Below are 12,423 nucleotides of genomic sequence, written 5' to 3'. Positions count from 1 at the left end.
CTGTGTGTGTGTGTGTGTGTGTGTGTGTGTGTGTGTGTGTGTGTGTGTGTGTGTGTGTGAGAGACAGGATATGTCAACCTCCACTTCGCAGTAAGTCTCACACCACAGCGTTTTTTTTGTTCCTTTTTCTTTCCAACAACTTTCTCGCCTGCTTGTTGCCACATCACCGCCGCGGTTTCAAGCGATTGTGGGAGATTATTTCTTTTTTTTTGGCCAAACAGGAAGTCGCCATCACATCAAGTTTCACAGGGTCGGCTGCACGTTTCTTTGTTTTTTTTCCGATCCCAACAAATAGCTGATGCCAAGTTGTTGTTTTTTTGGTTGTTTTTTTGCATTTTGTCCTTTTTCATTTTTTAAACATTTTATTTTCTTGTTTTTTTCTTTCACAAATCGTAAGAAGAATTGTGATTTTTTTTTTTTTAGACATTTGTTTTCTGCGGTCCGGTCCTGCCGTCGGTCCAGTCCAGACTTTGTTCCACCACATTCACACACACAATGTTCCCCTTTCATATGTCTGTTGAAAAAAAAATCTGAAACACGATGCGGCCGCTCGCTGCATGTTCCACTCGGAGAGTTTTAACGGAGGGAAACGCTTCACGTGAGAAAAAATAAATAAATCACTCCCTCAGATTCATGTGTTTAAAAAAAAAAAAAAATTCTTATTATGGAGCCTGATTGGGAGAATTTGCTGAGTCATCACATGAAAGACGCCGTTAAATGGACATCGATCGCAGGAGGAGAGAGGCTCCGTATGAATTCCTGAACTTGCCTGGAGAATTATTAAACGTTTTAAGTTTCCTTCAGTTTCAGAGGAACTCCAGGAAGTGCTGACTCAGCACACTACGTTTTACTGAACACCTCAGTTACCGAGACGCGCTAAGATCACAGACTGGATATAAAACGTGTTCGTAGTTTCCGGGTCTAAAAAAATGGTTCTGATCCAGAAGTGTCTTCAGCTGCAATACCAGCGAGTGCCACTAGAGGTCGGCTCCAAAAAGCCTCCGGCTCCATAGACTCCCATTCAACTTCTCTCATCAAATCCAAAGTGAATAAAATGTGTCCATCAGTTATCTCGGTGTTGTTAGCTAAAGTCACTCCTTCTTATTAGTTTTCTGGAGGTCCATCTGAAAATAATCCCTCATTCATTAGAAAAGAAGATTCAAGAAGACCTGTTTTTGGGGGCGTGTCTGTTTGATTGACAGGCCTGTGGTGCAGTCAGGTTACAGCTATCGGTGGGCGGGACGTAGTATCGTCAGGTTTCCGATCAGATCGGTCAGATCCACCGCTGGCTCCTCCCCCAGCTCGTCCAAATATGGTCACTTCCTGCTCCAAACCGCTCTGAACTAGCGAAGATGGTGACAGACAGAATCTGAACTGGAGGATTCATAACGTTCACAAACCAACGATGACATCACTTATAAGTGATGACATCACTGATGGTTGTGTTACGATCTATCAGCTGATTTTGACTCATTTAAATGTAACGTCAACTCTTTCCTTGTCTGCAGATCGATCTGGAGCCGGAGGGGAAGGTGTACATCGTTATCGACCTGTCGGGATCTTCCAGTGAAGGTAAGAAGCGTTAATGACGTAACGCAGATGTCTTTCTGTTGTGTGACCCAGTTATTCTTCTTATTATTATTAAAGGAAATATTAAAACCACAACTTTTAGTGAGAATTGACCTAGAAGTTGCGGTGGCCTTTTACAATAAATTTTTTATAAAATCTAGATTTTTCTTGTTGCATCATATCAGAGCCAAATTGAAAGTCACATATGCTAAATATGAATATTCAATATTATATTGATAATAGTGTCTTGAAAATGGAAAAAAATAACATTTATGAATGCAAAAATAGGTTTAAATCAGATATTTAAATTTAAAATAGAAACTTCAAATGAGGTTTTGAGTTTTATTACTCGGGTTCATATCAGGTCTGGAGACCTAGGTGGAGAGGAAGAGGGAGTTATCTGGAGGTTGAGAGGGAGGGAGGAGGGGGAGGGAGGAGAGGGGTGATAAATTGATTAGTAAAGTGGAGTGTTCACTAATGGACCAGTGACATCATTGATAGAGAGAGGACGGGGGGAGGTGGAGGGGGAGGGCACAGAGTGATGAAGAGGTCTCATCAGGACGTTCTCCAGGAAATCACCTTCTTCTCTCTTTTATAAATCGATTCTTAAATTATATTTTTGTCTGTGTCGGCGGCCTTTTCTTCCTGCTGTGACATACATAACGTTTATAGTGTGCGTGTGCACGTGTGTGTGTTTGTGTGTGTTTGTGTGTGTGGGGTTGAAATTGCAGTCATTACTTTAAATGTGTTTGCATAGCAGAGAACACACGGCTGAGCTATCAGACCTGAGAGCTGCAATCAACCTATTATCTTTAATACACACACACACACACACACACACACACACACACACACACACACACACACACACACACACACACAAACACAATAAGCTGCTGTTACTAAAAGCAGGTGGAATATATTTACGTTGTCATCAGCTCTGAGTGTTATTGTCTGAGGATGATGAAGGAAACCTGTTGGCCTTCATCATCCACAACACTTTTATGATTATTTTTTACTTAATTTTTTATATTACATAGCAGTTATTGTTGCTGCTTGCAGACAAACAAGTGAAAAACAACAACTAATATAACAAAAATCAACTAAATGGACCACTGCTGATATATATATATATATATATATTTTCATTATTTATTTTTTTAACATGCATGCAAAACAACAACAACAACAAAAATTCACACGCATGCTGCTGCCGCTCCGTCCTGTGGAAACACTGCGTGGCGCCGAAGCGTCACGTCTCAGCTGTCATACCGGTTCTGGTTCACCACATTTCCCCAGGAAACCACGAGTTTCTCCATAACGACTGCTGTCTGTATTAAGTTTTAATAAGTACGTGTGTTTTTCAGAGGTTTCTGTGGAGTCAGTGTATTTTCTAGAATGGCCTATGTTTTGTCACTTTACTGCTGACTGGTGGATTTTTAAGATGTTTGGCATCTAAAAGGCCAAAATCACCGTGTTAATGAAAGTAGTTTCAGGTGTTGAGCAGCAACACTCTCAGTTATTATTACATCAGTGTCATGGACATTGTTTGGATCCAGATGTTTGCAGCTGGATTCGTGCCTCCGTGTTCTTTCGGTGCCACTAAATAACAAGTCAAAGGTGCCGACTGTGTGTGATGTCACTGAACCCTCCTCGGTATCAGTCGAATCACTGTTGCTATGGTAGTGGTCGTCAGTTGCTAGGCGACGGTGATGGCGTGTAGCAACGGGGGCTGAAAGACGGTGGATGGTACGAGCAGTCGTAAAGGTTCAAAGAGCAGAGCTGCTGAAAGTGTGAAGCTTGACAGAGAGGGCGGGGCTACGGAGAGGGTGGAGCTACACAGAGGGTGGAGCTACATAGAGGGTGGAGCTACACAGAGGGTGGAGCTACAGAGTGGGCGGAAGAAATCAAGAAGATATAATTTTATAATGCTGAACGTAATTTCAATCTCCTGATTTCCACATGTCTAAATCTTCTGAGCAAGAAAACCAAGTTTTTTTTCATTTTAATTTAATTTTGTCAACAGTCACACATTCAATTTCCTTATATATATATATATATATATATATATATATTTTTTTTTTTATCTTTACTAGTTTTTAATATTTTTTTCTGTTTGTGTTCAGACTCAACAATATAAGATTCATCCTAATTTACATCAGTTTAAAGTGGCCCCTCCCTCTCTGGCCCCAGGAGTGTGTGTACATGTGTGTGTGTCTGTATATATATATGTATATATATATATATGTGTGTGTGTGTGTGTGTAATTACCACGGGGTGAGACAGTAATTGAAAACCTCTGCTGTTCCTCTGGGAAATAGGATGTCACATTTCTCACTGGAGAAGAAAACCTCTTCATCTTCCAGTCAGAAACACACGCGGTGTCGTCGCCATCTAGTGGCCACATGCTGTTAGTGCACATTTGGTTTAATGTTTCACAAACTTCCTGCACCAGTTTAACAGCCTGGATTATCATTTTTTCAGATGGAATAAATGTCATGCAGCGTTGGACACGTGTTCCAACCTCCAGATGTTTTCTGTATGACATCATCTTAAGGTGTGTGTGTGTGTGTGTGTGTGTGTGTGTGTGTGTGTGTGTGTGTGTGTGTGTGTGTGTGTTCATGCAACAGCTGCCAGCTCCACTGAGAATGAGGAGCGCGTGTTTCGCCAGCGGATGCGTCCCAGGAAGCGTCAGGGCGCCGTCCGCCGCAGAGTTCACCAGGTCAACGGACACAAGTTCATGGCCACGTACCTGCGGCAGCCCACCTACTGCTCCCACTGCAGGGACTTCATCTGGTGAGCAACACAAAAACAAAACAAAAGCACACAAAAATCTCCGCGTCAATTTATGAACAGAATTTATAAATAGAAACTGTCAGATTTGGGTCGTTTTATGTACGTTGAGTTTTCTCTGTTGGTTTGTTTCACTTCGAGGCTGCAAAATAAATAAATAAATAAAAGGCGTCCTCCATCTGACGTCATCAGAGCTTTTGTTCAGCAAACATCTAAAGGTGATTTATTCAATTATTCATGTTTAGATTAAATTTTCACTTCAAAGATTGTGCGGACGTCAGAGGACACAAAATAATGGGTCCGATGCCGCTTCGCATCTCGTCTGAAGACGCCCCTTTTTAACTTGTGACGAAAAGAACAAAGAATAACGTGAAATAAAGTGCAAATACAAAATAAAATGGGAAAAGAAACGCCGGCAGTAAAGAGATGAATGAGGCGACGGTGGAGATGGAAGAACTCGTGTGATTCACGCATCCTTCAAAAAAATCTACAACAAATAAGAGCGACGTCGGTAACACGAGTAAAATACAAGAACTGGTGAATTAGTGGTGAAGAAAAAGTAGTTTTACTGTCCAGCTGCAGAGGGTTTGTTCAACTGTTCGAGGTCCTGACGTAAAAATGGGACTTTTTCATCCCATTTTGTTGGAAATATTTTGTATTTTATTTGATCAAAGTTGTGTTTTTCTGTCTCTTAGGGGCGTTTTAGGGAAACAAGGTTACCAGTGTCAAGGTAGGAAATCCACACGATGACGGTGAAACACGGAGAAACCAGACACCTTTTAACCTGTGTGTGTGTGTGTGTGTGTGTGTGTGTGTGTGTGTGTGTGTGTGTGTGTGTGTGTGTGTGTGTGTGTGTGTGTGTTCCTCCTGCAGTGTGTACCTGTGTGGTCCATAAGCGCTGCCATGAGCTGATCATCACCAAGTGTGCAGGAATGAAGAAGCAGGACGACACCGTCGGCGAGGTACGAACCGCCGAGCTCAGCAGCTTCTTGTCTACGTGTTTGTTTGTTTGTTTGTTTGTTTGTTTGTTAGCGTTTCGCCTCCGGCTGACGTCGAATCCATCAGATCAGTGATTCCAGCTCAAAAACATCAAATGAAAATAAGCGACATTTTACATCCCGAGCCGGCCAATCAAGTCCTTCATCATTATTACTAATAATTAATCATATTTCCTTCAGTTTTGATCTTTTATAGATCGCGACCTTCTGATCCATCTGACAGTTAGCGTTGTTAGCTAAATTAGCTCTTTGTTAGCTAGTTGTTAGCATTGTTAGCTGTTTGTTAACTTGAGTTTAGATTTTTTTCTTTTTTTTTTTAAGAAACTAATTTTTTTTTAGCTTTTTTCGGCTGTTTGTTTATTGAGCAAAATTAACTGTTTGTTAAATGTTTGTTAACTTGAGCTGTTTGTTTTCGTGAAATTAGGTCTTTGTTAGCGTTGTTAGCTGGTTTTTAGCGTTGTTAGCAGGTTGTTAGCAGTGTTAGCTGGTTGTTAGCGTTGTTAGCAGGTTGTTAGCAGTGTTAGCTGGTTGTTAGCGTTGTTAGTTGGTTGTTAGCATTGTTAGCAGGTTGTTAGCAGGTTGTTAGCGTTGTTAGCAGGTTTTTAGCATTGTTAGTTGGTTGTTAGCATTGTTAGCAGGTTGTTAGCAGGTTGTTAGCGTTGTTAGCAGGTTGTTAGCGTTGTTAGCAGGTTTTTAGCATTGTTAGTTGGTTGTTAGCATTGTTAGCAGGTTGTTAGCTAGTTGTTAGCAGTGTTAGCTGGTTGTTAGCGTTGTTAGCAGGTTGTTAGCAGGTTGTTAGCAGGTTGTTAGCAGGTTGTTAGCTGGTTGTTAGCATTGTTAGCAGGTTGTTAGCAGGTTGTTAGCAGGTTGTTAGCAGGTTGTTAGCAGGTTGTTAGCTGGTTGTTAGCATTGTTAGCAGGTTGTTAGCAGGTTGTTAGCAGGTTGTTAGCAGGTTGTTAGCAGGTTGTTAGCGTTGTCAGCTGGTTTTCAGACTGTCAACACTGGCGTTCTGCTGGCGCCATGGCGACAGAACAACACTCAGACTGCTTCCTGTCCGTCTCCGTGTTTCTCGCAGACCGTCGGCTCTCAGAGGTTCAGCGTCAACGTCCCGCACAAGTTCAGAATCCACAACTTCAAGGTTCTGACGTTCTGCGACCACTGCGGCTCTCTGCTGTGGGGTCTGCTGCGTCAGGGCCTCCAGTGCAAAGGTACGAACGTGATTCATTTATTCACGTTACGATCGAACCTCGACGTGTTCAGGACGTCCTGTTTGTGTCTCAGTGTGTAAAGTCAACGTCCACCGGCGCTGCGAGACCAACGTCGCTCCGAACTGCGGCGTGGACGCCCGCGGCATCGCCAAGGTGCTCTCCGACCTCGGAGTGACGCCGGACAAGATCTCCAACAGCGCTCAGAGGAGGAAGAAGGTCCCAAACTTTATATTCTTTTAAAATCTATTTACTCCCCAAAGAAAAAAAAACAACAAAAAAAACTTGATTCTTTCTTTAGATTTTTTTTTTGCATTTCATGAAAAGTCGTCTTTGAACAGATTCCTTCGGCTCGGGACGCTCAGCGGCCGCCGTCGGGGACGAATCAGAGCGAGGACGACCGCTCCAGGTCCGCCCCGACCTCCCCGTGCGAACTGGGTACGGCGACGGTCCGACCTCCACACAAACAAACAAACAAACAAACAAACAAACAAACAAACAAACAAACAAACAAACCCTTTCTGCTTTTTCTCCCGTGCAGATCCGAAGGAGCTGGAGAACATCCGTAAGGCGCTCTCCTTCGACCGCCGCGGAGACGAGCACAAGACTCTCTCTTCCCCTTGCGCGGTCGCCGCGGTGACGGGCGACGGGGAAAGCGTCGCGAAGGGCGAGGGCGGCCGGGAGAACGGCGGGGTCGGAGGTCACGGCGGCGCTCCGGAGCCGAAGAGGATGAACCTGCACGACTTCGTCTTCATCAAAGTTCTGGGGAAGGGAAGCTTCGGGAAGGTGGGCGGGGCCAAAAATACCCTTCTTCCCCTGTCGTCGTCGTCGTCAATCGTTTCTTGTTTCCTGACGTGTGGCGTTGCCTAGGTGATGCTGGCGGAGCTGAAGGGCAGCGACGAGGTTTACGCCGTCAAAGTGCTGAAGAAGGACGTGATCCTGCAGGACGACGACGTCGACTGCACGCTGACCGAGAAACGCATCCTGGCACTGGCGAGGAAACACCCGTACCTCACACAGCTGTTCTGCTGCCTCCAGACCAAAGTAGGGACACACACACACACACACACACACACACACACACACACACACACACACACACACACACACACGCAGACATACTGTTCACCTCCAGGGGGCAGCATCACACTACATTTAAATCTGCAGCTTCCAGTTGTGAAAGTCTGAAGAAAAGAAATTTCTGTCTGTAAAATGTTAAAATCTGCTTTGAGTATAAAGAGACAAAAAAAAAGAAAGACAAATATGAATGAAGAATTTACACATAAGTATTATAATTGATGCAAAACTGAACTAATGTGAGAGTTTCAGGAGTTTATCAGTGTGAAACTTTTTAGTTTCTATTTTAAACATCAGGAAAAACTGAATCAAACTTTTCCTCTGTAGTTTTTGTTTTAAGATTTTATAATTTATCTAAATTTAAAGCCACAAACGATCAACACGTTTTTAAAAGTTACATAAAAAGGACCTAAATAGTGTTTGAAACTGGAAGGTTGGTGTTAAAGATTTAACTGTACATGATATCTGAAGATCAGCTGATGATACACAAGTTTGGGTTCTTTTTTTGTGTGCTTTCGTCTCATTAAAATACTTTTTAAGTAAAATACAACTTTCTCTTTACGTCGTGGGACAAACGTGCATCGTCATATTTTAATATTTACAGCTGCTGAACAGATGATGTAATCTGTCTTCATCATTTGAATCCAGGAAGAACACCGAAGTGTATTTAACGTCCGCTCTGCTTTCATCGTCTCCGCTTTCAGTTCGTTCTTCCGTCGCCACGGCGACTGCGCCGTGACGGACAGACACACAAAAGGTGGGCGGGACAAACAGTCGCGCCGCACCGCTGCGTGTTGTGTCTGTCCTACGTTGCGTAAGTGTTTACGAGTGTGTTTTCAGTCGCTGATGTCCGAAGTCCTTTCGGTGCAGCTCGAGAAGGAAACGCAGGCGGGAACTTTTTAATCGCTCCGAAAAGTTTCTCTCAGTTTTGTTCAGAAGCATCAAAACGGTGAAACTTTAAGATCAAGAGTTTCCAGAAGTTTATGAAAAACCTGCTCGTAAAAGGAGATTCGGGAGAAGATGTTTTATTACCTGTAACCTGACTGCACCACGGGCCTGTCAATCAAACAGGACATGCGCCCCCCCCCCCCCCCCAAAAAAACCTTTTTTTAAAGTGATTTTCCAATTAATGACGGGAGGAGGGGGAGGAGGAGGAGGAGGAAGAGGAGATTTTGTGACCTGCATCTTCTGTTTATTTTCTCAGAACGTTCTGGAAAGTTTGAGTCCCGTTTGATTTATTTATTTCCTTTAAAGGAAAATACAGATTGTTCTTAGATACTGCTGATTCTTTCTTTCTTTCTTTCATATTTAATTCATGATTTTGTTCTTTTAATTTGTCTCCACGCACACAAACACACACACACACACACACACACACACACACGCACACACACACACACACGCACACACACACACACACACACACACACACACACACACACACACACACACTGTGATTGGATTGTGGTCTCAGACGAAACAAAGGCGCTGCTCTTATATAACAGCTGTGATCCTTATCGGACTCCTGATGTATAATCCGTATGTGCTGTGACTCCGCCCCCGTCGTCGCCCTTTATCATTCATTTTAATATGATAATGAAATGTAGTTTTACTTTTCGTACTAGAACTGCAGCTCAAAGTGCCTCACAATAAGAAAATGACAACAAAAGATAGATTTAAAGGAATATTTAAAAAAAAAATAATAAATAAAAGAAATAAACTGGATGAAATTAAAACCAAGAATAAACTTTGATAAAGTTGAATAAAGTTAAAATATACAACAAAGCCATAAATTAAATGTAAAAGTAAAAATGCACTTTTATATTTATTTGCATTGACATCACCATCCTTTAATGGGTCTTTGTACTTTGTGTGACCTGTGCCCTACCTACCCTTCCCGCCTCCCCCCTCCATCTCTTTAATCGACTGTGGGATCGCAGCTGTTCCCCTATCGGCCTAATTACCGCCGAGAAATGTAAATACCGTTATACAACAGTAGCCTCGTTCTCTGAGGCCGCGATTTATTTCTTCAGCGAACAAAGTGAAGGACGGACGATCGAAGGAGGTGAAGCAGCAGGTGAAAGAAAAACCTGCCGAGATCAGATCACACGGAGGAGTGGTGTTTCTTCTTTTTTTAATCAGCTGTAACTGGTGAAGATCAGAGGAGGCAGAGACAGATAGAAACCAGCCAGATGCATTCAGGGAGCTTTGTTGTCTTCTGAGGACGGAGACACAGAGACACAGATAGAGATCAAGGCAGCGTTACCAGATGACTGGAAACCATCCATCCGGCGTGAGATACTGTGACACAGAAATGACATGATTCATAAAGTGTCTGATTTGCTATTTCTCTGAATGACTTTGCTTTTATTTCACATTATTTTTGCCTCCCTTACCGCTCCAACCACATCTCACATCATTTCTTTCTGACATCCAGCTTTAAATCTGTGAAAACTGCTGACATATACAGTTTCATTTTTTTTTTTTAAACAGCTGACCGCCATCGTTTTTCTGGCAAAACAGTATTTAAACAGGAGGAAACGGTGCATCAGATTATAAACGGAGCTTTAAGATGTAATATACCTGATTTACACGCAGTGTTTGTTATAAGATTTACTCTCATAAAAAAAAAAAACCCAAAAAAACAACCTTATCCTTTAACTTTTAATCTTGCAAATTCGAATGCACTTTGAGTTTCCCTTTGATTGTCATCAGTGATCGAATGTTTGAGGTCCAAAGAGTGACGAGTTGTAACCAACAATCAGAGATCAGACGTGACAATCTCTTGAATCACTGACATGATATAATTACAGCCTCTGCTCGGCTTCTGCTATGATTATTTTTTGCAAATTAAAAGCCCTACCATTTCAAATTAAAAGTATTCCAAACACAGTCCAGCCATTTACTGGGTTTCTGACCGAGTCTTGTTTTTATAGCGCTTTATTTTTTTCCCCAGGTTTTTAGTTTATTTAGTAAAAATAAGAATTTAGTGAACATTAAGGAAAAAGCAATAACTTTCTTTAGCTGTCTAAAAGTGTTAAATCCATCAAATGTTATTAAACCCGAACGTTGCGGTCTAGTTCCTCAGAAAACCCTCTGGTTTGAGGGAGATTGTTTTTGAACCAAGAATTTGGTTTTTAAATGTTTTTAAAGGGCGCCTGATTTAAAGAAGAACGCATTATATATTCTATAAAGCCGTCGAAGGGGAGTTCTGACTGTCCTCTGTCTCCAGAGATGATTTTTATTGGTAACTGCGCTCTCTCTACTTATGAGGGAATGAACGTCGTTGCTTTCATTTTTTTTCTTCTGTGCAAATGTGAATTCTTGTCGTTGAAGCTGAACTCTAACGGCTCAGGTAGATCAGGATTGGTTTGGTTTGAATCAGGACTCGGGTCTGTTCTCACGAACCGGACCGAGAGTTGAAAATATTTCTTCTGAGAATTAGCTGATTGAATTTTGCTTCTGGGCTGAAAATCTTTGCGGTTTTATGCTTTTTCTGTTTCGTAGTAACGACCATCAGTCTGATGCCAACTCACCAGAGCACTTCATTATGTGTGTGTGTGTGTTCTTGTACTACCTTCAAAATAAGAGCACTTTTTTAGTTTTTTTTTTTCCCAAACTGAGGACATTTTGTTCCGTTCTTGTTTGAGGATTTGAGGGTTTAGATTAAAATCGGGGTTTGAAACGACTGCAGCCGACCGCGAATGAAGTTTTATATAACGACTTCATGTTACTTCCATCTTTACTGCAGAGAAAAGGAAGAGTGAAACTTTGTGAAGGTACAACAGTCAATTTTTACTTCTAAAATAGGACAGTATGGTCAAATTAATGTTGTTTGTTGGTTCATGAACATTATGAAGCCTCCAGTTCAGATTCTGTCCGTCACCATCTTTAATAGTTCGGAGCGGTTTGGAGCAGGAAGTGACCATATTTGGACGAGCTGGGGGAGGAGCCAGCGGTGGATCTGATTGATCTGATTGGAAACCTGACGATACTACGTCCCGCCCACCGATAGCTGTAACCTGACTGCACCACAGGCCTGTCAATCAAACAGACACGCCCCCAAAAACAGGTCTTCTTGAATCTTCTTTTCTAATGAATGAGGGATTATTTTCAGATGGACCTCCAGAAAACTAATAAGAAGGAGTGACTTTAGCTAACAACACCGAGATAACTGATGGACACATTTTATTCACTTTGGATTTGATGAGAGAAGTTGAATGGGAGTCTATGGAGCCGGAGGCTTTTTGGAGACGACCTCTAGTGGCACTCGCTGGTATTGCAGCTTTAAGACACTTCTGCATCAGCTACGAACGCTTTTATATCCAGTCTGTGGTTATAAACATAAAACCAGCTGGTAAAGAACTCCTTCCATCCTCCTCTTCCTCCCTCATAGATCAAAATACCTTCTTTCTGCTTTGTGCCACTTTAAGCGATACAAAACCCTTTGCACCCATGTGATCATGTGATCATGCCTTGACAAGCCCCGGCTTTTCCTGGAAGTCTGTTTCTCATGAAGTTAATCAAGATCAGCTTCTCACTCACAAAGATGCGGTTTTTTTTCTTTTCTTTTTTGGACCAAAGAAAATCAAGTGTTCGTGCAATTTGTTTTTACGGGAACAAACACTTTTTCTGAGGAGTCCAGGTGGTTGTACTGGATGATGTCACCGAGTGCATCTCTAACGACCGGCAGCCAAACGGACGCTAATGACTCGTAATGTTCCGAAGAAAATAGGCCAGCAAGCCGCTTTTAGTTTTTTGTTCGTACACAGACACAAGTT

At 42.2% G+C, this 12,423-nt stretch overlaps 1 protein-coding gene across 1 annotated transcript in view; it reads left to right on the top strand.

Annotated features, from left to right (window-relative positions):
• Window positions 1-12,423, top strand: part of LOC138195081 (protein kinase C epsilon type-like) — a 47,033-nt gene that overhangs the window by 17,479 nt on the left and 17,131 nt on the right. Inside the window, exons 2-10 of the mRNA XM_069144144.1 lie at window positions 1,509-1,572; window positions 4,200-4,365; window positions 5,058-5,092; window positions 5,236-5,324; window positions 6,436-6,568; window positions 6,642-6,784; window positions 6,907-7,003; window positions 7,107-7,351; window positions 7,436-7,609. Of these exons, the coding sequence (XP_069000245.1) occupies window positions 1,509-1,572; window positions 4,200-4,365; window positions 5,058-5,092; window positions 5,236-5,324; window positions 6,436-6,568; window positions 6,642-6,784; window positions 6,907-7,003; window positions 7,107-7,351; window positions 7,436-7,609 (1,146 nt within the window). The remainder of the gene's footprint in view (window positions 1-1,508; window positions 1,573-4,199; window positions 4,366-5,057; window positions 5,093-5,235; window positions 5,325-6,435; window positions 6,569-6,641; window positions 6,785-6,906; window positions 7,004-7,106; window positions 7,352-7,435; window positions 7,610-12,423) is intronic.

Source organism: Embiotoca jacksoni, unplaced genomic scaffold (genome assembly GCF_022577435.1).
Source record: "Embiotoca jacksoni isolate LCO1_2020_lvr unplaced genomic scaffold, fEmbJac1.0.p SCAF_12, whole genome shotgun sequence".
Classification (NCBI taxonomy): Eukaryota; Metazoa; Chordata; class Actinopteri; family Embiotocidae; genus Embiotoca; species Embiotoca jacksoni.
This window is presented reverse-complemented; position numbering and strand designations above follow the sequence as displayed.